Below are 27,721 nucleotides of genomic sequence, written 5' to 3' on the forward strand. Positions count from 1 at the left end.
CGCCTTTCACCCTCTGGTGAACGTTACCCCGGGTTGTTGTACTATCGTTATTTTTGCTAGCAATATTAACCTTAAGTAATTAGCGCTACTGTAGTTAGTGAATTTATCAACGGCAATCTCACATCTGCGACTGTCGCTCTCAATAAAATAACTAATTTCGATTATTTGTGAATCTGATTCAGTGACAGTCCTTTGGTGGGACTCTGATAGTAAATCAGTGAAAGTCCTGGGACTCTGACAGACAAATATCGAAACTACAGTCCTTTTAACGCGACACTAATACAGACAGTGACACTCTAGTGCCAGGGAATGTTCCTGGACACAATCTAATAGTGTAGTCACGCTCACAAACTACTTATGATGAGAAGACATAACATATTGCAAGCAGGCTTTCATCCTTTTCCTGATGATTTTAACCAAAACACAAATCAAACATCAGTTCAATACTGGATAGCATATCAGGGAACAGACTGATTTATCTACTTTTTCCTGCTTATAGCTTCGAAGATTTATAAATGTAAACATGCAGAGTTAAAGCCAGTAAAACTCTTTATACTAAAGATGCACTTTTTTTACAGTGAATTAGCTACTGAAACAGTTTGCCAAAGGCTCTCACAGATTCTCCCTCACTAGAAAGTCTGAAAATAAGGCTGTGTCTTTTTCTACACTTTTGTGACACTGTGATTTTGCCACAGATCTTGGAAACAAGTTAATTCAGCTGACTCCTGAAGTTTGAATGTGCAACAGGCTATGTGAACCACACCTTTTTATTTTTAGACTCACCACATAGTTAGGGTACCTGTAACCGAAACTGCAATTCCGCTTAGTTTGGCAGTAACTATACAAAAATACAATATTCTGCTTCAAATTAGATTTTATTCCTAGGAAGTTTGAAACTGTAAATTGAACCACTTGAACCTCCCCTTGCTAAGCACTTTTTCCCAAATATTTCAAAATAATACTTATGAAAAAAAATTCAATAATACTACAGTACAAAAGAACTGTGAGAGCTCTTGCTGCATTCTGCACTCCTAAAGCTACGACTGTCTCAGATCTAACAGCTTAGGGATCTTCTCTCTGACTCAGAGACCAACTGTCACGACGGACCTTGACAATGCTTGGGCTTGTACGTGAATTTTATTCAGTTTATTAGCACAGATGTAGTCTAAGCGTCTGTTGGACCAGGTATTTTCCTACTGCTAAAACTGTGTAACGAAAATAAAACAAAACCTATCTGCAGTGTGAGCATTGTCAATATTGCTTGTATGTACAGAAAGACTGAATTTGATACCAAACTCTAGATGTTTTACCAGAAGTGAGTTTTTACTTGCAAATTTCTTTAGCTCACCTTGGTGCAAATTCATCAATGGTAAGGCCAGCTTTAAGTCCAGTTCTGCAGTACTCCAAGCCATCTGCTATAGTATAAGCTAATTCCAGAATGGTATCAGCTCCTGCCTCTTGCATATGGTATCCGCTGATTGAAATGGAATTAAATTTTGGCATATACTGCAAAAGTAAAAAAAAAAAAAGGTAAGACATTGCAGGGGGATTGGTGTAGATGATCTTTAAAGGTCCCTTCCAACTCAAACCATTCTGTGATTCTATGACAGCAGAAGAAGGGAGGATCAGATAATTTTTCTACCAACATTCACAAACAATCCATTCTTTGTAAATTGCGAATACAACGCATCTCTATTCAACGGTGTTTGAAGATCTATACTTTACATGCTTTTACCTTTTTTGCACTGTTCATTGTGCTTAAACTATCACCCATCATGTAAGTTTCTTTCTCAGTTACAGGCTGTGTTCCATCTCTCCAATGAAAACACAGTTAAGAAAACAACTGGCAGTACTGAACTTCCACTCATCAGTTCAGGACTTCACTCCTTTCATTATCTGCTTTTCATGCTCAATTTCGCAGCAGAAGTCCTTTGAGATTTCTTACCTCTTCACTCCTGCTTACAGCTGTAAAAAGCTTCTTAATTATGTGGCTTCTTACTTTCTATGCAAAGAACAGCCTGTCTGTTCCTTGTCTCCAAGCTTCCTGCCTTCCTTTCAGGCTTAGGCTCATCTTAATCTCACTTTGATTTGGACTGACTTAAAAATCTTAAAATTTATGCTGTAAGTGTTTTGGGATCTTAACTTCTCCTCACGGCCCTTCCCACAACCACATCATTCTTCACTATGACAGGTCTTCCCATCTTCTGCTTTGTTCTCCAAAGTGTCTCATAAATAGTTAACTAGATATAATAACAGAAGTAAATACATTTAAACAACGAATACCTTTGAGGTGTACTGGAAGATGTCAGCAATAATCCGCATGGATGGTTCTGGGGGGAAAATGTACGTATTTCGGACCATGAACTCCTTCAAGATGTCATTTTGGATTGTCCCTGTCAGCTTGGCCTGAGGCACTCCCTGTTCTTCTCCAGTTACAATGAATGTTGCCAACACGGGAATTACTGCCCCGTTCATTGTCATAGAAACTGACATTTTCTCTAAAGGAATTCCATCAAAAAGGATTTTGGTGTCTTCCACTGTATCAATGGCAACTCCAGCCATTCCAACGTCTCCTCGAACTCGTGGATTGTCTGAATCATAACCACGGTGGGTGGCTAAATCAAAAGCAACAGATAATCCCTGCTGGCCAGCTAAATGAAAAAGAAAAAATAAAGAAAAAAACACCACACAACAGAGAGAGATATTCAGAAGTGTTGAACAGACTTGCATTAGACTTGGGTCTAAATCTATCAATTTTATTTTACATGATCCAGGCCTGGATGACAAACCAATTTTTGATGTTCAACACTGTTCCCTCCCCAAATCTCTCCAAGGTCTTCTAGTCTTCAGCTTTAAATAAAAAAGCTTTTAACTGAGAAAAAATAATGTTGTAGTCCTTCTAGCTCAGCTTACCGTGCTTAACAAATTACTGAATAACAGTTTAGCCACAAGTTATACATGTGCATAGACAGTAACAGGGCTTATATACAGAAACTCTACTTAGCTTAGCTGGAAACAAAAGTGTGATAAACTATGTCACTTTACCTTCTCTTTATGTCAAATTAAACACACACACACACATACAGATTGTTACCCTGGCTCTAGTGACATATGTTTATTCGTAAAGCAAAGTGATGCATTTCTAAACTCACAGAAGGAGAAAATTACACATATAAAGCAGGGAACGGGACAGTGAGAGCTCTTGGCAGACTTGTTGCTGCAACCTGAAAGCAGTACTCGAAACTCTGCTACCCCCAGGCATTCACTGTCAGACTAGCACTGCTGTTCCTGAACTAACTGTATCTATTGCATTTGCAATTTTGCTTCTCAACATCATTGTCAGATACCAGCTATTGCCTTTGATCTAAAAAGCTAGGTGTTAGCTCTGAAGCACAATGACAAAAATTTTAATTTCTGCCTAGTTTCAAGCAATAGAAATTTCAGCAATTATGAGAACTGATAATTAATTCTTTTTCACCATTCCTCTAATTACAGGGAGATTTTAATTGAATTATTAAAAATGCTTTACAAACAGGTCAGATTCAGAAGCTATACTAAATAATTCAATATTAATGCAACCATTAACACAACAACAGAGACAAAATATCACAATGTAAAAAGTCAAATAAACATGAAACGTTCCTGGCAGCAAACATTCTTGAGTACCTGAGCTGTGCTACCAGCCAACCCAAGTGTTAGCACTTCTGCTTCAAGCAGCAATGCTCATCAGTAAGACAGACTATATTCAGAACAATCTTTCTATATAAACGTTTGTTTGCAAACCTCTAATACCCTGTATTTATAATTGCTTCATTTACTGAGAGTTTTATAAATGGAAAGAACCACAAATACTTGCAAGAATACTGCAGCAGCTAATATTGCTTCATGTTAGTTAACCACAATATGGCAAGAGGTAAAATTCCCCAAACAGCTCTTCTCCCCTGCCCTAAACACCGACGTTTGGAGTAGGAAGGCCTACAAAGTGGGAAATAAAAGCATCACAGATGCTTACTCAGAAGTCTGCTGTTTTTACTGGTAAGGTGAATTAGCTTCAAACAATTGCCAAGATGTATGGCTGGCGTAAAACTAATGCTTCAGTCTATCAAGAACAACTTTTTAGCAGTGGTTTTACAATGCCTAACTCAGTAGTGTATTACACTCTGGCAATTAGCTAAACAAATTCCTGCAAAGCACAATACTCCGCAGAAATATTGGTAAAACCACTCTCAAATGTGGAAAATACCAATACTTTTAGGAAGCTGGCTTCACTAGTACACCATGAGTGACACTATTCATATGTATTTATATGAGTTCATGTATATCTTATGAGATGGAAATGCAAAATGTCAGAATACACTAATACTAGAAGTGGTAAGTGTCAAAGTTCAATAGGTTTTTTTCATTATAATCTTCTCTCATGGTCACAAAATGAGTGTGAAGTGCTCCATGATCTCTGCTGGTTGGACCCTGGGATGCAGCCAAATTTTGTCTCTGTCAGCGTCAAGGCAGACTAACTAAAAATAGCATTTAACGCATTCATTTTTCCACCTCAATAGTAAAATGAAACAAGGACAATTTCAGAAATGGTCCTATTTCCCAGTACTAAAGAAATACAGCGTCGCTGGGAAAAGCCTATCAGAAATCAAAACTCACAAGGCAGAATGATCACATTCACCATAGGAATGTTTCCCATTGCTTTGCAAGGCAATGTTGTTCCCAAATCAGCTGTCTTACCTTTAATGTTGTCCTTGTAGAACTTGTTGCTCTCCTCCACTGTACTGAAGCCAGCGTATTGGCGGATAGTCCATGGCCTGTAGGTGTACATGGTTGGGTAGGGTCCTCGAGTGAAAGGTTTCACCCCTGGCAGCTCCTCAGGGAGGTCTTCCGTGTCCCTTTTGGCGTATAAGGGCTTGATGTCGATCCCCTCTGGGGTGTGCCAAATTAAATCCTTGGGATTCTTGCCCTTGAGCTGCTTCTCAGCAAGGGCGGCCCACTCGGGGTGCAGTGGCTGCCTGTGCAGCGAACGCCACACGAGCCTGCAGGCTGGAAGCTGTGCCAGGCATGTGCAGTGGTGGGGCCACAGCCGCAGGAGAGCATCCTTGGCTCTTAGCATGTCTGCCCAATGGTTGGCAAGTATGGGGTAAGCTGAAGAAAATAAAAACATATATTTTGCATGATCATATAAATACAACATGGGAGAAGTGAGCATGGAGAGGTCAATCAGTTTGCTAAAGCCAAAACTCTGGAAAAAACCTAAATGTATTTATTCACTTACTCATTTGACAGACACCGCCTCCCCTTGCCTTTCAACCAGACAATGCATAAAACAGAGTCCAGGAAAAATCCTATATTTTTTTCTAGATAAGGAAAACATTCCTACAAGTCATCTACATCCATGTATGAAATGTGTAACATATTTCAGTCCCTAAGCAGCACCATCATTCATCAGTCACTGAAAAGTCCGTGTTATGCATGAAGATGGCATGCCTGTCTACCTTCTCACCTTGCAATCTCTCTCTCACCTATGAATTCCTTTATGTCAAAGAGGGACCTTCAACATCAAAGAGACATTCTGAAGGGAGCGGACTGTCAGAAAGCTGCTGACACGTCACACAGTTTGGAAACGGTGGCTTGGGCTGGATGAAAATCAGAGCTATACTAAGAAAGGAGGAAAAAAATGAGGTATGCAAGAACACAGGGATAATACAAGCTACAGAGCTCACCACACCATGCATGACATTGTGATGGTACATAAGTTCAGTAACTCCTGAAAGCTGTAAGCTCCTCTGCTTCTGCTCTCCATACCCTATCCCTGCACTTCCTCCCTAAGCCAAAACCTTTACAGCTTGGCACCAAGGGCCAGGTCACCTCCTCTCTGCCTCATCTCCTTCACAACTCCCGGCAAACACACAATTCCCTGACACCTTTATGAGAAAATCTGCATAAGACTAGCAAGCATCTCTACCACTGTCACGGTGCTGCAGCAACGTGCTCCATACAAGTGCTTTAATATATGCTACGTGTGGTATACATATAATCTGATGAGCACAGAGGAGGAGGGGCACTCAGTCCCCTGCAGAGGATGGAAGGCAACCTCTGCCTCCGCTGCTGCAGGGATCCCAACGCCATCCCCCCGAACCAACCACAAAGCTGCCCTGTCACCCTCTCCGTCCACCCCTCACACCACAGCACCCGCAGCCGGAGGGCAGATGGAAGACCAGAAAGCACTGGCCCGGCCTGGCAGCCCCACACCGCCCTGACAGACCCACACCGCCCCGACAGACCCGCCTGAGCGCCCGGCACCCCCCCGCCGCCACGGCCCGCCCCCAACACACCCCCTCGGCGGCCAATTGGGATGGGGGGGCCGATATGGGGGGCTGAACAGAGGGTCGCGGCCCTGCCCGCCCCAAGGGACGGGAGCGCTGGGCCGAGCTGCGGCCTCAGGACGAGCCCCGGCCCCCGCCGCCCCCTGCTACCTGCTGTCGGCCCCTCCGCCGGCGCCCACAGTCCCCGCGGCGCCGCGCACGCGCCTGGCCGCCTAACGCGCACGCGCAGAGGGCGGCTCCGCGCAGCGCCCGCCTGGCAGGAGGCGGGAAGGGGCAGTGCGCATGCGCCCGGGGCCGCGGCGGGGAAAACGGTTCGGTAACGGCTGGGCGGCAGCGCTGAGGAGGCGTTGGGGCGGTGAGCCGCGGGGCGGGGTGAGGTGGTGGTGGGGTGCTCTGTGGGGGTTACCGCGGCGTTATCCGGCAGCGTTATCCGGCAGCAACGGGGAGCGGGAGTTTGGGAGTACAGGGTAAGGGGTGTGGGTCGCTAGGACTACAATTCCCAGCATGCAGTTCGCTCGGCGTCGCCGTGCCACTGGTGTCGCGGGGAGCCTTGCATGGCGGGAGTTGTAGTTCTCTGAGGTAGTCTGTCCCACAAGACCCTTAGTTACTGGGGGGTGGGGTGGAGAGTCAGAGCTTATTATTTATCTGTTGTGCATAATAGAATCATAGACTCATAGAATTTTTAGGGTTGGAAGGGACCTTAAAGATCATCTAAGTCGCGACTGTCGCCTTGCGAGCCATGGTGGGACCTTGTGTGAGGGAAGAAGTGGCTTGAGGGGGTGAATGGAAAATTGAATACATCTGAGTTGTCGTTTTAAACTGCGCCAAGGAACATTACAGTTAGGTGTTAGGGTAAAAAATTCTGATAGCATGATGGTCCCACTGAGGTGTATTAGAAATGAAAAAGAATTTCTATTGTTGGAGGCCTTTAAGAACAAATTAGACTCTTTTCTGCAGTTACTGTTGCATTGCCATTGCTGCTCTTTGGTGTAGAGACATGCTGGCTTTTAATTTTAGAAAGAGATGTTGAACACACAAAGACTTTTCTAAAAGGCAAAAGAGGGGTGCTTTTTTTTATTGGTCTGCGTGTAGACAAGTATGCAAGATTTAGGCTTTGGCTTAGAAAATATGCAAACATTTCATAGAATGATAGAATGGTTTAGGTTGGAAGGGACCTTAAAGATCATCTAGTTTCACCCCCCTGCCCTGGGCAGGGACACCTCCCACTAGACCAGGCTGCTCAAAGCCTCATCCAGCCTGGCCTTGAACACCTCCAGGGATGGGGCAGCCACAGCTTCTCTGGGCAACGTGGGCCAGTGTCTCACCACCCTCGTAGTGAAAAATTTCTTCCTAATATCAAATGTAAATCTCCCCTCTTTCAGTTTATAACGGTTACCCTCATCCTATGGCTTCACTCCCTCATCAAGAGTCCCTCCCCAGCTTTCCTGTAGGTCCCCTTTAGGTACTGGAAGGCTGCTATAAGGTCTCCTCGGAGCCTTCTCTTCTCCAGGCTGAACACCCCCAACTCTCTCAGCCTGTCCTCACAGCAGAGGGGCTCCAGCCCTCTGAGCATCTTTGTGGCCTCCGCTGTTGGAACAGGTCCATGTCCTTCTTGTGCTGAGGCCCCAGAGCTGGAGGCAGCACTGCAGGTGGGGTCTCACCAGAGCAGAGGGGCAGAATCCCCTCCCTCAACCTGCTGGCCAGGCTGCTTTTGATACAGCCCAGGACATGGTTGGCTTTTGGGGCTGCAAGCATACATTGCTGGCTTATGTTGAGCTTCTCATCAACCACTTGTGCTCATTTGGTACAGGGTATTATCTGTTGTTTTGCTTGTTAGTGTATGATTTATATGTAGAGATTATAATTGGATTTTAATTTTGTTTTTCTTTCCTCCTGTTCTGTTTGGCTTACAGATAATGAAACGCCACCACACATCTTCCAGTAAAACGGGGGAGACCCCTGGTGGGGGATCAGCAAAAAAAGCCTTTAAATCACAAAATCAACAACGGCTTTCCAGCAAAAGAAAGGGAACAGATGTAGAAGGAAGAAAACAAGGTCAAAAAAGACAGGTAGTCATGATTTTGGATCAGAAAAGTTAAAAAAGTAACCAAAGGGAAAAAAAAAAGGTGGTTTTGCCCAATTTTCTACTGAAATTTATAGAAAATATTCATCAACTAAATGTAGTCTTCTTAAGGAAATGTGAACAGCTATTTTGAGACCCTCTGCCTCAGCTTTTCCCTGATTTCCAGAGTTTCTAGCTGCGTGCTCCTGTGCCTGTGACAAGTAGAGGGAAGCATTGCCTGACGATTGATAAAAAGGCAAGCTGGCTGTGCAGTTTTGAAGAGCTGCATAGTGTCTGTTTAAAAAGACTGATAAAATCAGAGTCAATTTCTGGAAAATATTTTCTACATATCTCAGGGTTGGCCTAGGCAGCTTTCTGTTGGAGCAAGCTTGCTTAACCACTTAACTTACGAACGGCATGATCTCAAGATGCAGCTGGATAGCGAAAGATTTTGTGTCTATCTTTTTTCATGACCTCATTCTTTGAATGGGAGGAACTAAAAAGAGTGAATTACTTTCCTTAACTTGCTTGAGATGAATTACTATTTCACAATTCAAAAAGCCTTTTTTGTGGTCAATAGCAACAGACCTCTGTCAAGCACTGAAGTGCTTTCACAGCCTTTTTATAGCTGGCTGCTAGTAGTGAATGAAAGGTTTCACACTTGGTTGCAGCAGAGGGTGATTCAAAATTACTATATTTGCTGTAAACTTTTATTTTCACCAGGTCACCCAGACAGTCAAAAGGAAAGCTAACGAACACGAGGACTATTCCCCTGCAGGTAGGATTGTATTCTTTCCTTGTGTTTGTCTCGTGCAAATTCAGTGTTTTGAAAAAACACTGGAAGTAAACACAGTAACTGCTGTGTTGAAATCATAGATGCCTGAGGTGTCACTGAAATAACTTTCAAAGTTTTCTTTCTGAAACAGTACCAGTGAATATTTGCAGTACGGTTAGCTGGTGTGCACTCACACCATATGTGTTATATATGCACACATTAATCATATGCTTTTGTTTGCAAGTAGTGTTCTCTTGTAAAATTCCACCACAAGCACCCAGAACATTTTAACTTCCTCTTCACAAGTCATTGTCTTCTCTGTTAACCTCCTATCTTAAGACTGGCATGTGTTGTATTGAACATACAAATGAGACGAGGTCCCTGCTGCATTGAGTTTCTCACTTATGTATATTCCCACTCTCTTTTATTTTTTTTTATTTCATTCTGTGTTTTCTTGCTTGCATCGCCAGTGATTTTGTGAAAGCATCTGTTTGGAATGAAACCGCTGTAAGAAAGAACCTTTCCTATTTTGTGCATTTTAAACAATTTGTGACTTGCAAATAATAAGTACCACCTGATGTGGATAGGTTTGACCTGACAGTTTTGTGACATGGAAAAATCTTAACTGTTACACCTTTGTGTATGATCTGACTGACCTGAGTCACAAAGCTGTCTGTCCAGGTTTGACAAATTGTATCTTTTTCTTTTTGCCTTTCTGTTAACAGGAGAAAAAGGTTCTTCAAAAAAGGTGAAGCTAACCAATGCTAAAACGGGATCTTGGCAGACTCTCTCAGAGAGCAGTAGGCAGTTTCTGGAAACTATGATGGATTCAGCAATGCTGTAAGTGCCAAATATCCTCATGGTTCTTCTTTGTTTCGACAAAGAATAAAGTAAAAATCATAACATTGCTTGAACTGGGAAAGCTTTGGAGCTTTTTTGGGCCATGTGGCTGTCTATGTATATTTTGTCTGGTATAATATAACACTTTCTATCTGAAGTTGGGAATTTTTAGCTAGAGAAGTTCTGACTACGTTCACTTCGCTTGATGTCTACTCTGTGCTTGCAGGCTTTGTGATGAAAATTCTGCCTTTGTTTTCTTTCCAGATCCGTTTTGTGCCAACAAAGTGTGAAAAAAGATGACGTTCAGAAGCACCTCAATTTACTGAAAGAAAAGTAAGAAATTATAATTTAAAAAAAACACAACAAAAAAAAAAGACAAAGAGGGAGAGAAGGCATTTAGTTTACCCAGTTGTTTTGTGCCGTGCTTGCAGAATTGCTCCTGGGAGCAATTGCATTTAGGAAATCTCCGAAAGGAGCAATTATGCAGAATCAAGGAGGGAAAAAACTTGACGGTATGTTGATTGAAGTGGACAAGTGAAAGTTGTTGAAAGACCCAGTTTAACTACTTCTATATGGGTAACAGCACCTAGGAGATATTCTTAAGAGCTCCTTTAGTCAGCTTTGTATTTATATAGGGTTTAAATTTGTGGGCAGCTATTTATTTTATCATTTTATGGTAGTGGCAGGAGCAGTTATAGCTGAATTTTCTTAAATGCTAATTAATTTTCTGACTGTTGAAGTTACTTCCAAGAGAATTGAAATTTGGTGTTTATGTCTTTACTTTTTATGTTGTTGTGGGAGTAATTACGTATGCTTGGGTGTCTGAGACTTTTTGTGTGTGGATATACCAGGCTCTTATCAACATAGAGCCTGAATGTGTATGTTTCTTTCTTTGCTCTTACAGTGCCTCAAGAGACAAACATGAGGAGCTAGTTTTTCATAAATGGTTTTCTATGATTCTTTTCTTTGTAATGTTTAATTTGTGACGTGTTGGGTCTGATTTCCGAGTTGCCAAACTCATGCGGTCTCATCTGAGATGCATGGAAACTGTGGTAGTTTGGTGTATCTAACAAACAGATCCGACTTGGAAGAATTCAAGTCTTCCGCAGAATCAGAAGGAACTTAGAGAGCAAGCTAAAACTCTTCCTCTGCCGTAAAACTAGATATCATATTTCACAAAAGCATTTATGGACTTAACTAAAATGATTTTGTGTAGAAGCAGTTAAAAATGCTGCTTTTAGAATGCTTAGTTTTACTTTGAAAAGTAGAAAGGTCAGAACTGAGAAAATATTAATGTCGAGTTGCAGTCAGGGAGTGTACAGGCCAATGGCATAGAAATCACAGAACATCAGTGTAATCGCAAGGGTTGGAATGGTGGGATTTCTTGTTCCTGGTCCCTTCCTTAGACATGATTTTTGGAAAACAGTTTGAGACAGCTTTTCTTCCTGCCTGGATCCTTCTACTTCATTTGCAAAAATTGGGCTAAATTGAGTTTATTTTTTCCCCAGAGAAGTCATTAGTCAGTTTTCTTTTTGTTTTGTAAAGAAGTCCAAACAAGTCATGCTTTCCTTTTTCTATAATAAAGGGTGCTGAGACTTTTCAAGACTTTGAAGGTGCCTCCAAGGAAGCTGGGCAACCTAAAGAAAATCCCGAGCCTTCAAATGGCAGAGAAACAAATGCTTGAGATAAACGAAGAGTCTTTGGTACAATTGCAGGTATGAAAGGCAAGGAAGGGAAGAAAATCTCCTGCTTATCTGCTGCTGCTCAATGTGTCATAACGTTTTAGTAGGCACACTACTGGCTATGCCCTTGCTGTTGTGGAGGAGTTGTCCACTGTTCATCACTGTCGCCCACCTTTGCTATAAAGCAGTGTATCTTTGTGGATGTGTTTTCAGTGACTCAGCTGATGCTGATTATTAGTATCTTATAAGCAAAAAGTTCACCATCTCTCAAGTAAATTTTGTCCTGGTTTTGCGTCTGTTTTATCTTAGGAAGAAATAAATGAAGCGAAGCGATCAGCAGAACTCGCTGAAGGAACTATAGAGCAGCTGCAGGACAAAATCCAGATGCTCAAGAACCAGTTAGAGGAAGATGAAGAAAAGGCCAGGAAGGTATTTCCAATGGATGTTGCTGCATTCCTCCAGGGAGAATGTGTTTCTAGAGCTATTGCACTCAAGCTGTTTCTGCAGAGAGCATCGTATAAGGAAGGCCTTATTTGCCTTCGGGAGTGTATCCCTGCAATCTCTCCAACTTCAGTTGCAAAATTAAGAAGTTTTAGTTTTCAGAAGTTGGGTAATGACAGCCAGTTTATTTTCCTATTTGTGTGCCTGATGTTTGTTTTGTTGTTGTGGGTTTTTTTTTTTCCTCTTTTTTACCTTCTAGGTATTCCAGGAAAATAGCAGCAGAGCACTCCACCTTCCAGAACTCCCCAAGTGCAGTTTCGAGGTACCCACTTTGCAGGTGAGCATGGAATATACTTTCAGAGACACCTTGGCTGTGAAAAGAAAGGCAACAGAATGTGCTTTTGTCACTTAACCTCTGCCAGAGGGGGCAAATCTGAAAATTTGAAAGCATCTGAAACTTATCTTTTTTTTTTTTTCTTTGAGAGCTATATGCTTACATTTTAAAAACAGAACAAAACCCTAGAAAACCTGCCATTTAAAGGATCCCATGTCTTTTCCTAGGAACCCTGTGGTCCTAGGGAACCTGTTACCATTTCTGAAACTTATTTCTGTAACTGAGGGAAGGAAGGCTGCCTCATTCTGTGTCTTTGAATCCTTTCTATTCTAGCTGGTTTTAGGTACAGCTAGGCTGCATGAAAGTGAAACTTCTGTTGGACTCAATGAAAGCGGTTTTTTATTTGTTGTCATTCATTCTTTCCTTCTTTAGGAAGAAATTTTGAAGATAAAAAATCAGAAAGGACTTTTAAAGGACATGAACACTATTCAGCAGTCAGCTGACTTGAAGAACATGTTAACCCTCATTGAAAAGACCTATGAGAAGGTGGACTTCCTTTGAGAAACCAAAATATATGGGGTCTTCTCCTTTGGAGAACATAATTTATGCCAGCACTTTGCCTTAATGGAGAGCAGCAGGATGCTCCTCATGGAAATGATATTTTCTTCCTGATGGCTTTGCTGTTGTGACTGCAGAATTTCTGTTAAAACATTTTTCTATGAATATTGGTATGTAGATCTGTAAATACATTCAGAGAATCTAGTGATTGAAGTGATCAATCAAGGTGGGGTTTTTTGGGTGGGTGGGTTTGGACCTATGATGACTTCTAATGATGATATATACTGTTTTTGGAGAAGGGAGGGAAGTGGATCTTGGGTTTATCTGGGCATTTTTATAGAATAAGGCAACCTATTCCATTACATTTGTACTCTTATATCACATCATAATTGGTGAAGGCGGTATCTCTTACCAAGCTAATTTTTGTTTTGGATTTAAATGCTCTTTAAACCTGAAACACATAGTAAACAATATGCTTATCTAATGCTCAGTTGCAAATCCCCTTTTCAACTTCCTTACCTTTTTAAATAAAAACCTTCCATGGCAGGAAGCTGTATGATTTTTATCAAATGTACAAGTTTGATTTTTTTTTTTTTACTTTTTCATATTCACTGCTTAAACTTTAAAAAAAGACATTCACACCTGATTTATCCAGATGGTCGGGGAAAGCAGAAAAGATCATTATAGAGCAAAGCTCTACGATTAGAGTTGTGTACCTGCCTTATATTTCATTAACTGTTAAGTATTCTTTAGCTTTAGAAGAAGAAAATTACGTCAGAAGTCTCTTTTCCCATGCACTTTAATCTCCCCTCCATTTTTTCCATGATAGAGCTTCACCCTTAAAAGATGTAGTTATTAGAAAGTGCTTTCTCCTGTCAAATTGTCTGCTAGAAGACAGCAGTGCTCCTTACATTGACTTACCACACAAATACTTAGTTCTTTTGTTTACAAGCTGCTGGTACTCTTAATGAGACATGAGCTAATTATCTCTAGTCTCCTATGACAGACTAAAAGCCTCTCTCTAGTTGCTACATGTAAGATCAGGAAAACCAGACTAAGCGCTTGCTTGCTTTGTATTGAATCACATGAGAAAGTAGATAAATATTTAGAAATATTTCTCAAATTTTTGATCACTGGAGAAGGGGAGCACTTACTGACATAACCCCTACCCCAAAGTAATTTAATCCAGTTTATGGGTTAATGATTTTCCTGCGTACCAGCTATTTTAGTTTTTGTTAAGTAAAGTTATACCCCTTTGCTTTCACTAAGGGTGATCTGCTTGCGAGCAATTTACTATGTGGGTTTTGAATTTCATGAACCACAAAGATATCTTTTTTTTTTTTTTAAAAAAGTGTGGAGAACGGCCGAGATAGGATATACAAGGAAAGTTGAACTAGCAGTAACTGAAGAAGGAAATAATAAAGAAGTAAAGCATTTTATGAAAGCAATGAGTGGGGTTTGGTTACCCAGTGCTCTTTACAACACAGGAATGAGGGTGGAGCCAGTTCTTAAAGTAAGGTTCTCTGTGTAACAGTGCCAGAAGGTTCTGTGTAAGCCAAAGTGTACAAATAGGTGTGAAAAAGAAGTAAATAGATGAAGTGTGTGTCCATCAAATGAAATGGTTTGGACAAGGTAGTGATACGTTGTTGATTGACTTTCGATCGTACATGCTGACATTCTGAAAGACAGGGTACCGAAGCAGGATGAATTCTTTCCTGGCTACTTGCAGCATTTCCTATATTTCCCCAAGCAAGGCTGTAATCACAGGACCTTTTGTAATTATTCTTGTGCAGTCAGCTCCTGGAATTGAGAATTGCAGTCTCTTCCCTTCCTTCCAAGTCCAGTTGTTTAGATTGCCATGTGTTCTGCTCAAAAGAATGTTTACATGCAAAGCAGCAGCGCTCCTTGGGGGGCTATAATGCCTTTTATGTATGTTAAATCCTATTTCTTTGTTACTCCTAAACCCAGTTTTGTCTGTATTTCCTGACCTGATTGTTGGTGAGTTCTTTGTAGCTGAGGGGTCTCCCTTCCCAAGCCTTATCTCTTACCATCCCCACCACTCTCCCATGTCCCATCGCTTGTCACCCCATACCTGTACTTCCCTCCACCGCATCCCACATCTCCTTTCTCAAGACCTCTGCTATCATGCTCTGCCTGTTATTTCTTTATGTTCAATATATTATACAGAAATATCTCATTTGACATAGAATAACTGCTTGTTACTGCTGTCTGTATGAAACTGTGGTTGCACCATACAAATATAATAAAATTATTATTCATAGACACTTGGTCAGCTGGAGGAAACGGTCAATTACACAGTGAAGTAAAACATTCGGAAAGCACTTGATGAGCCTCAGTCCTGAGGCCTTGTAAACATAGAGCAAACCTGTCACTAGCAACTGAGGTGCTGCATTACAGGGCTAGATAGAGAAGAAAACCATTGTTATTTTAATTATTTTTTTTCTGACTTTTGAAGATTTAGGGTAGGCTGTGGATATTGTTACTTTGGCATTGTCGTGCACACATAAACAGGACAACATAAACCAGGAATATTAAGCCAGACTTTTAGGAGGTGGTCTTAGTTCAACTTATTTGATGGCGGATACTCTTGGGCAGAGTTGCAGAATGATTGGATTGTGGTTTCTGATGGGATCAGACAACTCTTCCAGGAGAAGACTCCCTGTTGGATCGGTGTGCAGGGAGCTGTGAACTTGGGTGATTTGACATGGGAGCATCTGAATCTCTTCCCTTTCACAAACCTTGGCTTCAAGTTAGGTAAGTTACAAGCTACAGATTTTGTAGGATCATAGAATGGTTTGGGTTAGAAGGGACCTTAAAGATCATCTAGTTCCAATGCCCCTGCCCTGGGCAGGGACACCTCCCACTAGACCAGGTTGCTCAAAGCCTCATCCAGCCTGGCCTTGAACGCTTCCAGGTATGGGGCATCCACAACTTCCCTGAGCAGTTTGTGCCAGTGCCTCACCACCTTCAGAGTGAGAAATTTCTTCCTAATACCTAGTCTAAATCTCCCCTCTTGCAGTTTGAAGTCATTACCCCTTGTCCTATCACTACATGCCCTTGTAAAAAGTCCCTCTCCAGCTTTCTTGTAGGCCCACTTCAGATACTAAAAGGACACTATAAGGTGTCCCCAGTGCCTTCTCCAGGCCCAACTCTCTCAGCCTGTCCTCATATCAGAAGTGCTCCACCCCTCTTATCATCTTTGTGGCCTCCTCTGGACCTGCTCCAAGAGGTCCATGTCTTTCCTGTGCTGAGGGCTCCAAAGGTGGATGCAGTACTCTGCGTGGGGTCTCGCCAGAGCAGAGCAGAGGGGCAGAATCCCCTCAATCATCTTAAGATACAACAAGAATATCAGTCCATATCCCATATCAACTCTTCCTCATGCTCAAATAAAGCATTTTTCTGCATGTGCTCTCCCACAACACTTCAATGTTCCTTCTCTATTGGCTCTTCTGCCTTGTGCTTTAGGTTATCAAGTCCAAATCAAAAGGACGATATGGGTTACCGTCATCAAACTGGACTTTCTAGGACCAATGAAAAATCAGGAAAGGGTCAACAGGGCTGCCACCTCAAAATGATGCTTGGGGCTGCATAGCCGGGTTGGTTTTCTTTTTGTCAGAAAGTGCCTCAGTTTATCTTGGGCTCTTAATTCCCTCATGGTATGAAGCTTGGCAGGGAGAATGGGAATGGACTACTTCAATTTCATTACCATGGAGAAGAAAAAGGATAATTATAAGTATGCGCAAAGCGGATCGTTCACTGGCATGAATGCAAAGAGATTAAGTGTCTCAATGAAAAAATTAAAGGTTCTCGCTAGAGCCTATACTCTTGAACAAGCCTTTTGACACTATTCACGATGCTTACAGAATCCCTCCTCCACTGAAGGTGTGGCTGGCTCCGGCTTTTATTTCCACGCTCCACAAAAGAAACAAAGAACAGAGCTTTTAGGAACAGACTACGAATTTGGAACAATTTTGATCAATAAAATTATATAGTTTTAAGATTCTGAACAAGGACTCTTGCCATGCCTCACGCAGAAGCAGCCATGAAGCATTTTATTACCTCCTGACTTCCAGCTTATTGCAATTTGGAAGGACGAGCTACGAGACTGAAAGCAGGTAAGAGATCAGGTGGTCTACTGGTGCAATATTTGTTTTCAATCTGAAAGTACTTCCAGGCATAGAGGTGTAAGAACTGTCCTTACGGAATGGTAGCAGGGTATTCAAATGCCTATCAACATTGCCCTTAGATATAGTTGCATGTACACTCCGTGACACAGAAGTAATTTTGTCCCCTTGGACACAGCGAGAAAATGGAGTGTAAGCTTCAATAACGGTAAATATGCACAGGTGATCATTGAAAGGGCTAATTTCTTTTTAAATTATTACGTTTGGTGAAGCAAGACAAGGAACAAGAGGAGGGCTTGAAGCTGATGGTGGACCACATGGATGCTGGAAGTTGTCTTGGGGCAGCCTGAGCTTCACTGTCTCCCTCTGTTCTCGTAGCTCTACCCTCACTTGGGGAGCAGATTGCCTGTGGGAGTGTGCTGCTTAATGCTATCGTCAGGCCGCACCTGGAGCACTGTGTCCAGTTCCGGGCTCCCCGATTCAAGAAGGACAGGGAACTGCTGGAGAGGGGACAGCAAAGGGCTACCAAGATGATTGGGGGACTGGAACACCTGTCTTATGAAGAAAGGCTGAGGGAGTTGGGTCTTTTTAATCTGGAAAAAAAGGCGAATGAGGGGGGATCTTATCAGTGCTTATAAACACTTAAAGGGTGGGTGTCAGGAGGATGGGGCCAGCCTCTTCTCAGTGGTGCCCAGGGACAGGACAAGAGATAACGGGCACAAACCTGACCATGGGAAGTTCCACCTAAACATGAGGAGGAACTTCTTTCCTTTGAGGGTGGCAGAGCCCTGGCACAGGCTGCGCAGAGAGGTGGTGGAGTCTCCATCTCTGGAGACATTCCAACCCCGCCTGGACGTGTTCCTGTGCCACCTGCTCTGGGTGACCCTGCTCTGGCAGGGGGTTGGACTAGATGATCTCCAGAGGTCCCTTCCAACCCCTACCATTCTGTGATTCTGTTTATTCAACCCTTAATCTGTCTGCTGAGGACAACAAGAAGAGGCAATTAGCACTGACTAATTGTGTTGTTTCTCTGTTAAACAAAGCCTTGTCTCTTGGAAACTGAACTAAATGTTTGAAACCTAACCATAGCCTGGAAGGAAGATTCAAGTTATGAGAGGCAAAGCCTTTAGGAAAAAAATACATGCCGTGCAATTTGTAGAGATAAACAAAATAAGAAAATGGTCAGATTGGTGCATTGTATTAAGAATAAATGAATAGAAACCTTTTTCTATGGGTAACAGATCAGCCGTAGCAACGATCTTGAAAAGACTTCTGGCAGTAAACTCTAGCTTGCAGTAGAAGATCAACTATATGGTCGATATATAGTTCTGACAAGTCAAGTCATCAATGCTAAGACACTTTAACATTGGTAGTATGTTGGTGTTTTTTTTTTTCCTTTAAAAAGAGAAAAATCAGATTGAGTAACACCTGATTGTTGTCTTACTTGTGATCTGTCTATTGGATCAGTACCTTTGTAGTAGCCGTATAGTATCTTCCTGATGACCTGCCTGATGTTGCACAACAAACCTGGTGTAGAATAACAAATTAAGTCCAGGATTTTCTGACTCCAGCTTGGTCTGCCAAACACCGTCCTGTCTTCCTGTTCTTTGCACATCCATCTACCGAAAAAACCCAAAACATTCCCAAAACCCTTTCCATAGGGAAATGCTGACACAGGGCACTTGTGGGAGCTATTGTATTTTATGAAATTAGCAATTATGTCACTCAGTTCGTGCACATTCTTGCTTTTCTGACTCTTTATACCTTGTGTGTGTCCCCAGCAAGGAAGATGCTGGTGCTCAACTGCTCCATGAAGCTGCAGATGCTGGAGAAAATGCTAAGGTTGAGTTTCCCTGAGTCCCTCAAGGTAACGCAGCGCTGACCTGTCATTTTCTGTGGTATTTCCATCAGTGAATCAGGACATTTGTCAGGGGATTGAAGCTGTGGGGAGATGATCGTGCTTCTTCTGGACTGACTGATAGCTGCTGTTTAGATGACTACATCCGAGATATCCATTTGGCCCTGCTTACTAACCCAAATCCATGTACTTAGGAAAAGAAAGAAGCAAAGCGGCCCACCTCCTCTCCAGAGTAATTAGGGTTGGCTTAGTTTATCTTCATGATAATATGCCTTACTGAGGTTGATACTTACTGTGTAGGTGTCAACCTATGTGATGTATGTATGTATGTATGTACGAAAATCTAAACGTGTGCTTTCAGCTCCATGCTGCTGGTTCAGCCTCTGGTTTGTAAAACCGGTGCCACGTTAGCGTGTCTCAAACTGTCTTTCTTGTCTTGGCTGTTCGTCCTGCAGGTTTATGGAGCTGTGATGAACATCAACAGAGGGAACCCCTTCAGGAAGGAAGTGGTGGTGGACTCATGGCCAGACTTCAAAGCTCTTATCACCCGGCCACAAAAGGAGGTAGAATGACATGGTTTTTTATCTTTATTTCTGAGAGGTGGATCCAACAAGACTGAGGCCTTCCTCTCAGCTTTCTGAGAGCTTCACGGATGGGGCTAGCTTTATCTGGGAAGCATGTAACCTGGGGAGCTGGGAACCATGAAGTGCAAGAGGACATCGCAGTGGGTGTCAACGCAAAGCCCACTATAGCAATTATAGCCTAACCAAGCTTACCTATGAAGTCCATGATCTAATTGATTGTAATTGTCCTGACTGCACCAGCTGAAGATTAACTTGCATAGCTTATGCAGAGACACATTTTACCTTCGCTTACGTCACTTGGCCAAACTTTCCCAGCACTCTTTTGTCTCCGTAATCTTTGTGCAGACAGAAAAAAGAGCCTTAGTGATCTTGGGATGGGGCGGATGTGGCTACAACGTGAAAGAAGGGTCCTTATGTGGTCTTTTATTCTGTAACCGGCAATGCTAAAGAGATGCTGGAGACGGGCATCGCCTCAATCCCTTCTATCCACCATGATAAAGCAATCTCTGAGTTGTATGGAATTGTGTCTCCAGGCTAGGAGACAAGCTCTTGTTGATGTAGTCTCATATAGGGTATTACGAGTACTGCCTGTGGAGTTAAATCCTGGGCACTCTCTCTGGGCCAAACAGCTCTCCTGGGCCAGCAGTGCAGGAGTTGGCACAGGACATGGACAATCCCCAGTTGGCACTTTGGATGTTTCCAAACTGTTTTGGAGACTATGAGAGTTTAACAGTATTGATGAGGCCAGACTGTGGTCTTTCAGCTCGGGGGTGGAGAACAAGCTTTGGTACTAATTTGTTTACCAGAAGAGATGTGTTCTAAATATGTTGACCTTGGCAACTGTGGAATAATTACTAAATTGGCCAAGAATACAAAAATACAGCATTGTTCACACATTAAGGAAAGTCATAAAATCAAGAGGCTTCTGAGGTAGAATACAGCCGCAGCTAGCACGCGAAGAATGCCACATCTGTGATTCCCTGTACAAGGTTGTTTGCGAAACTACACGAGGGATGGAACGGAACGTGCTTGTTCTGTGGCCCTCCCTTGTGACAAATAGCAGATATGGGGACGAGATGGTACTACGGAACAGATAAGGGGCCTACACGCTACCCGAGCCAACATTTCGTCAAATGTTGATGAAATGCTGTCCTTTGTGTGAACTCTGCTCACCACAATGTACCAAAACACACCTCCATCCCGGAGACTACCCGCCCCCCGAGGTGTGAACACTCCTCCTTGAATGCATTAATCATAATAAAAGTACGTATGACTAAAGTCACTCAAACTCCACTTTGAAGATAAAAAAATAGTATAAAATAGCCCAAGAGAGAGGGGATGCCAGGGAAGACACCATCGCGAAGAATTCCATCGCTGATTTCTGGGATCAGTCAACGGGCTGAGCCTTTCTTCCCCCCCATAGGGACACCTTTGGGTAAGACTTCGATTACACCGAGTGCTTTCTCGGGGACTTAGGAATTTCTCTAGAGAATCTCTACCCTACATTTATAGCCAGGCTGTATCGTTTATAATTTTGTCACGCGTTTGTATACTTAACAATATCTTTATTTGCACGTGCTTTGCAGACAGTGTATTTATCACCGGCAACATGATAAATTTGAAGAACCTGTATATCTGTTGTTTAAATAAACTGCATTGTTTAAGTAGCTAGTGATTTCCCTTTCTCACTGAACGCGACCAAAGACTCGAGAGTGGCCATGCTAGTTCAGGAGCACGACTAGACTGAAGGTGCAGTCCACTACTAGTGTATCCAAATCGTGATAGTTTAATACATATTAAACGCGATTGGACTGATAGTGCTGGATTGGGCATCACTCAGAATTTAAACCTAGCCGCACTTGGCCTCCCACCTCGGTGAGGAGTGTTAGAACACAAGGGGGTTTATCTTCTGCCAAAACCGCTTGGCCCCTTTTCATGCAACAGCAACCAAATAAAACATGGGTTTTTTTGGGACAACCAGTAGTAGAGGTGAGCATTGAATTAGGCAAGAGTTCCAAGAAACTGCCACCACGTTTGGGTTACTGTGCCTTGGGTATATGAGGACTTACTACCATTGCTGCTTTCTGCTAATATGACACTGTGGAGAGCAATAGGTATTTCTGCTGTCTTGCTTGAGAGTTGCTACTGGAAATGTTCTAAAAGAAGCCACTCTGAAGCTCCAAACATCTGTTAAATCTCTGGGGCTGGCTTTCAGTGAGATTCAATTCCAATGTGAAAGATGTGTGTGTAGGAAGGGGGATAATATTTAATTCTTCCAGATTTTTTCTCCCCAGAATGAAATGGATGACCTTGACCATTACACCAATGCTCATGCAGTTTTCTACAAGGAGCTACAAGCTTACCAGGAGCTACTGGAAAACACAAATGCCATCAACTGGGGACAAATTTTTCAGATACAAGGTACACTCCAGCCTTACTTGATTTAGAGGAAACAGAATACATAAACCAGTTGGTTTAAAAAGTCTTAATGGAGTGCAGACATTGCCATTCTGCTCTATAGAAAGGTTTCTTGTACTTCTGTAAAATGCAAGATCTAGGATATGGCTTTTCTAGCTTTTGAATTTCACCTATATCATATTCACTGTGACCATTTCAAGTTCAGCTTTCAATTAGATGGAGCTATTTCCTTGGCAGGAAGGCATGTTTATTTATGTTTATTTTTGCCGCTGGCTATAGGATTCTGAAGACAACATACAGACAGAACTGTGCAGTGGTCAATGAGGTAATTAGAAGTTTAATGAGAGCCAGTGCTTGAAAGCTGAACCCAGACAAGACCTACATGGGAAATAATATACACATTTTCAATGCTAAAGGTTACCAATTAGTAGAAGAATTTGTTTATGGAATAGGTGATTCCTCCATGCTTGAAATCCTTGTATTAGGACTGGGTAATTTATTGTGGCTCAAACTGAGGGTAGGAGTTAGGCAGGGAGGTCACTCAGGGAGGGTCTATGTCTATGTCCTCGTTGTTCTGGTGATTGGATGAGATGAAAAGTGTGGTGGCTTATGACCTTCACATATCTAAAGCAATAGCCAGAGTGTGGAGGGAACCTAGTTAATGATTTTGGAGATTTCAAATACCTGTCTAGTTCCTGGCTAGTTACTAATTTTGGAGATTTCAAATACCTGGCTTGTTCCATTAAAAGTGTACTATTGGACTTTTTCTTAAAAAAAAAAATAATCTTTCATTTTGAAGTGCCTTAGTACTTATCTTTGTATACACAGGGCTTCAGGATGGAATATGTGAAATATCCAGAACTGTGGCTTTATCTAAGCAGGTAGATGTGAAAACATCCTCTTTCCAGATGGTTATCCATTCAGACCCGGACATGCTGCCAGACGTCAGACTTCAGTATGTCTAAGCATGCCATGTCATTTGTTGATGTCATTACTATAGCAATATATTTCCTGAAAGTACCTTTACATCAAAAATACCAGGAAGAGTGCTAGGATTTCTCTGTGATTGGGTGAAAAACCTGGCTGAAGAATTAGTTGGTAAGGAAGGAGCTATTACCTTAAATGCTTACCAAGATTTTTCTTTAATCAGTCTATCACTTTTGCAGTTTTGTATTCCAGAACAGTCCCCATCCCCTTCCCTCATCATGTATACACAGGATCCACAGGGCTGCTTTCCATTTCCTTTGACTTCCTTGTGTCAAAGCTCCTTAGATTTGATAGATGGATCTTGGACTTCCGCAAAGTTTGTTTTTCACAAGGGGTCTTTACACAACTGCTTGAAGCTTTTTCTAACATCCCTCTGCTGGCAAGATATTGGTTTGACATCAGAGCAGAAGAGTGGGGGACCCAGATGCCCCATTTTTCCTGGAATAAATTTCTCAGCAGTGGATTCAAAATCCATTGAGGATCTATCAGACTTGGAGGATGAGAGACTGGAAATCAAGTCCTTTCCACTCTTCTGTGCCACCTAATATGTCACTGGGGCATATGATGACTTCCTTAACATATTCTCCACTCTTCCTGTAAGGAATAAGGTGGATCTGGAGTGTGTTGTGTGGACTCAGGAGTTTATATAAACAAAGACCTAAAATGGAGAAGCACTGCCCTCTATAATTATTCCCAAACCTGCCAGACTAATGAACTCAGATGTCTTTGAATCCCCTTTCTGATATAGATAGACTTGGAAATCTACTTGGCTGGAGAAGAAAGCTTTAAATCTAGCGCAGTTGCTTAGAGAATATGGGGCACAGCTTTCTGACTAATATGCTTTCTCTACTGTCTCTTAGGATGGACCCTAAATTAACGCTGACTTACCTGGACATCTCCCATGCCAGCCTGCTCAGCAAAACCTGGTCACGAGGAGGCAACCCAAGGAGCCAGAAATACCTTGCAAATCTCATTTGCAGCTTCCCCAGTGTCTGTGTCCTGGGTGACAAAGGGTATCCCCTCTCCTGGAGCCTGACAGACCAGTTTGCCACCATGATTCATGTTTATACTCTTCCAGAGCATCGGAGGAAGGGTTATAGCAGGCTTGTGGCTACCACTTTAGCTAAGAAATTACATAGCCATGGTTTTCCAGCACAGGGTAATGTCCTGGAGACGAATATACCATCAATAACATTGCTGAAAAGCATGAATGCCCAGTTTCTTCCCTGCCCATTTTTCAGAGTGATTCATACGCCTTTTCGTTTTTTAGCTAAATCTCACTTATAGCCAGACCCCACAAACCTCTACATTCAGATCAACTTTTGTGCACTGCAGGAGCACTTTGGCGGAATTTAATAACTTAGGTGAGATCAGAAATCATACCAGAGTTTCCTGCATAAACCTAAAGTTGAAGGTATTAATGGCTCATGACTTTTCTGCTCAGGGAAAACTGCCCATGGCAAGTCCGAAATACTTAGGAATGATTGTATGTTTAATGGTTTTGTTTTAATTCAACCAATTGTACTGCTTCTGACTGAAGAATTATTCCTTCTGTATAACCATTTTCTGGGATATCTACAGCAGAATCCTTGGACATCTCTAACCCCTTCTGTCTATCGTGGTGTAAACCCTCAAGCCTCTCCTTTCCCTCACATGGCCTAAAAGAGATTAGTATGTGAAATTAAGAAGCTGAGAAACCTGCAAGGAACAATCTGAATTAAAGAAAAACTTTATAAACAAGTCTTTTAATATTTAATACAGGAACAAGTCTGTTTCCTTTCTACTGGGTTTGTCTTTATGCTCAAGACAAATCTGTCTATGTATCTTCCACTCATGGTAGAGCTAAGCATGCAAAGGCTGGATAAAAAGTCTTGCAGATTTTAACCTCAACACATAGATATTTTATCACAAGTCGGGAGGGCTTGCTAGAAGTCATTTCCATCAATTCTTTAAATAAATAATGTCAAATGCTTTGCAAATGCTCCTTCTGGGAGCAGAAGTAAGTCTCACTGTTTTCACATCAGTCTAAAATTCACTTAAAATTTGCCAGACAGAAGCTGTGAGATATCTACGTTGTCTCTCAATCGAGAATGTCCAAGTGTAGATGTGTATTGGGAGCAACAATGAGGATTTCAGGCTGGTGAGGGGTCTGGAGGACAAACCTTATGAAGAACGACTGAGGGAGCTGGGGTTGTTTAGCTTGGAGAAGAGGAGGCTGAGGGGAGACCCACCTGAAATGAGTCAGTCATTAAATACTTAATGGTGAAAATTAAGAGTCAGCCTTAAGCGTGTGTTTATCTACTGAACTGGAAGGGGCCATGATTACAGCACCTCACAGGAGTCATGTCCAAAATAAAAGGAGTCCTATTTCCTTTTGACAAGGAGATTAACTAAAGCCTGAGTGAGAACCAGTTTTGTCAGTCCTGTCTAGCAAAGGAAGGAGAGCAGAAAGGTGGAGGACAGACAAAGGCGGAACAAAGAGTCCAGGTGGTGGAAGGGGACCCTGTAAAGCTCTGCGTATTCGTTCCTGAATTTGTCTGGGAAGCAGAGAAAAAGAGAGACACAAGCCATGGGGGGAAGGGAAAGACGATTTGAGGGGCTAGCCTGTTGTAGAAACAGGGTGAGGTCAGTGCTTCTACCTGAGAAAATGAACGATGAGCTTCAGGGGAAAGACCTTGGAGAACCAAGCCTATAGAAAGAGACTGGGGAGGAAACATGGGCCTCTTCATTACATCTTCCAACTATTCCTTCTGGTACTGACAGCAAGGGTGTCCTTAGTCCTATATAAAAGCTAAGTAATTGCCTTCATTGCTGTGAAGGTTTAATGCAGACAGCATATGCCCAGGAGGTGTATTATAGAAAGCAAGGAAGGAAAAAGTGCAGTCTACACAGATTCAGGTCAAAAAAGTGGATTGGTTAATAGCCAAGAGACTGTTGCTTCCTCCAAGGTTTGCCTCTGCTCTAAGCTTCTGGCTTGACTTATGTCAACGCTGTCACTCACATCTCCTTTGATTCAGATAATGTGGACTAGAAGCATAGCAGTGGCATATAGCTGGCCAAACAGCTGCCAGGGAGCCTCTGAACAGCAGCTGTCAAGCTGCTAAAAATTCAAATAAATACGAGTTCTGGCTTCATGTAGTTTCAAAGCTTCACACGGTGCCCAACTGATCAGCTTACTGGTTTTCTTCCTTGGATCCTTTGGCATCAGTAACAATGGGATCTAAAAGGTTAACTAACAACTGCCCAGCTGAGCGAGAAAAGTAAATAGTTTATGTACATAGACCTTTGGAAGGGCCAGAGTGATACAAGACTGGATGCCTGGAAGTCTGCGAGGAGGTGATGCTCGACACATTCATGGGCTGATCCCAGGGTAACTTGATGTGCAGTGTGTTCCTGACAGGATGGTGCTAATGGAAGGCACCTCCTGTTGCTAAATCTATGCCTGGAGCACAGTTAGACCATTTTTACAGAAGCTGTGGCGATCCTATATTTATCAAGAGGGAGAATAATTTCCAGGTAACTACATCCAGTGGTTGGTTGATTTGAAGACAGAAAATAACCATCTGATAAACAGAGATATCTCAGCAAAGAGCCTGAGGTGGTCGTGTGACGTAGGATTCTGCCATATGAAAGGAAGAATTTCAGGCTACCTAGGCCAATAAATGTCCCAGAGGAAAGAGCAGGGTCAGTCCGGACAAGACTGACTTTTCAGTTGAAACCCCTCAATGTGTAGCCAGTGCAGGGAGCTCACTGAAGCACTAATAGGAGTTTTGCTGCTTCTATCTTCTTGCCTTCAGAAAGATGTTGACAAGAAGAACTTGAAATTCTCATGGAAGTGGATTTATCTTCTCCGTCTTCTCCTATAAGTATTGCTAGTTAATGGAAGAGCATGAGGAGCCATCTTCCATCTAAAGAGAATATGGTTTTCCATTCGTGAAAGAAAAAGTAACATACTGGTGTCTGCATACTCAGTACCAGAGCAGGCTGCGGCCACAGTCTAGACATTTTGATGTCCTTGCAATAGATTCTCACAGAGGAATACATGATCTTGTACCTCTCCATAACCCCTTCTTTTCTGGTCATGTTCTGTATATCAGTCCCAAAATGATATGAATGCTTCATAGATGGGGTCATCCCTTCTAATTGCCAAACATGTTTTTGAGACAAAATCAGAAATTATATGATGGTGTGATGAAAGGCCATCTACGGTAAAGAGAAAGAATTTAGTACTTGAAGTTTTCCTCCTATTGCATTTTTAGGTGGAGTTCAGAGTGATTATGCACCTGGGTTGAAGTTTAGACAGAGAGCACCACCACAAATGCTCATTGACTGCGGGGTGGGACAGTAGGAAGAAAAATGTTTACACTAGCAATATCTAAGAGGACCTCTTCCAATCTGTGATAAGCAGGTTTCCAATGATGAGTAAAGACTTTGATTTAGGGGAAATTCTCTCTGCAGTATCTATTCCAGAATCTTTCTGTTCTTCATAGTCAATAGAAGAGTCAGGACAAGCAATAAGCACATCATCATGCTTGGTGAGGGAAGCATCACCTACACACTCCGTAGTGGTCGCTCAGTGAACAACGATGTTCTTTGCACCAGCACTTGGTAAATGAGCCCTGATGTGTCTGGTGGCACCCTGAGGATGCTGGACATGAGCCAAGTTCACCACTCAACTCCCATTCTGCCCATGGGGCAGAGCAGATGAGGA

General features: G+C 42.4%; 3 protein-coding genes across 4 annotated transcripts in view; 2 read left to right on the top strand and 1 right to left on the bottom strand.

The window, feature by feature from the left end:
- Window positions 1-6,586, bottom strand: part of MMUT (methylmalonyl-CoA mutase) — a 24,085-nt gene extending 17,499 nt beyond the window's left edge. Inside the window, exons 1-4 of one of the 2 annotated variants that reach the window (XM_063330645.1) lie at window positions 6,477-6,586; window positions 4,735-5,145; window positions 2,284-2,651; window positions 1,349-1,506 (exon numbers count right to left, since the gene is read on the bottom strand). In XM_063330645.1, coding sequence (XP_063186715.1) covers window positions 1,349-1,506; window positions 2,284-2,651; window positions 4,735-5,113 — 905 coding nt within the window. In that variant the 5' untranslated portion in view covers window positions 5,114-5,145; window positions 6,477-6,586. The other variant, XM_063330646.1, reaches the window with a different exon arrangement.
- CENPQ (centromere protein Q) lies at window positions 6,545-13,244 on the top strand. The gene is made up of 9 exons (XM_063330647.1): window positions 6,545-6,681; window positions 8,240-8,395; window positions 9,112-9,166; window positions 9,889-10,003; window positions 10,268-10,336; window positions 11,589-11,718; window positions 11,995-12,114; window positions 12,386-12,463; window positions 12,893-13,244. Exons 2-9 carry the CDS (start codon window positions 8,243-8,245, stop codon window positions 13,019-13,021), a joined length of 849 nt encoding a protein of 282 aa, XP_063186717.1. The 5' UTR covers window positions 6,545-6,681; window positions 8,240-8,242; the 3' UTR covers window positions 13,022-13,244.
- A 5,708-nt stretch (window positions 13,245-18,952) lies between these two features.
- Window positions 18,953-25,229, top strand: GLYATL3 (glycine-N-acyltransferase like 3). Its single transcript, XM_063327813.1, has 5 exons — window positions 18,953-19,030; window positions 19,477-19,584; window positions 21,900-22,026; window positions 22,852-22,978; window positions 23,871-25,229. Exons 1-5 carry the CDS (start codon window positions 18,953-18,955, stop codon window positions 24,295-24,297), a joined length of 867 nt encoding a protein of 288 aa, XP_063183883.1. The 3' UTR covers window positions 24,298-25,229.
- The last annotated feature ends 2,492 nt before the right edge of the window (window positions 25,230-27,721 follow it).

Source organism: Chroicocephalus ridibundus, chromosome 3, assembly GCF_963924245.1.
Source record: "Chroicocephalus ridibundus chromosome 3, bChrRid1.1, whole genome shotgun sequence".
Taxonomy (NCBI): domain Eukaryota; kingdom Metazoa; phylum Chordata; class Aves; order Charadriiformes; family Laridae; genus Chroicocephalus; species Chroicocephalus ridibundus.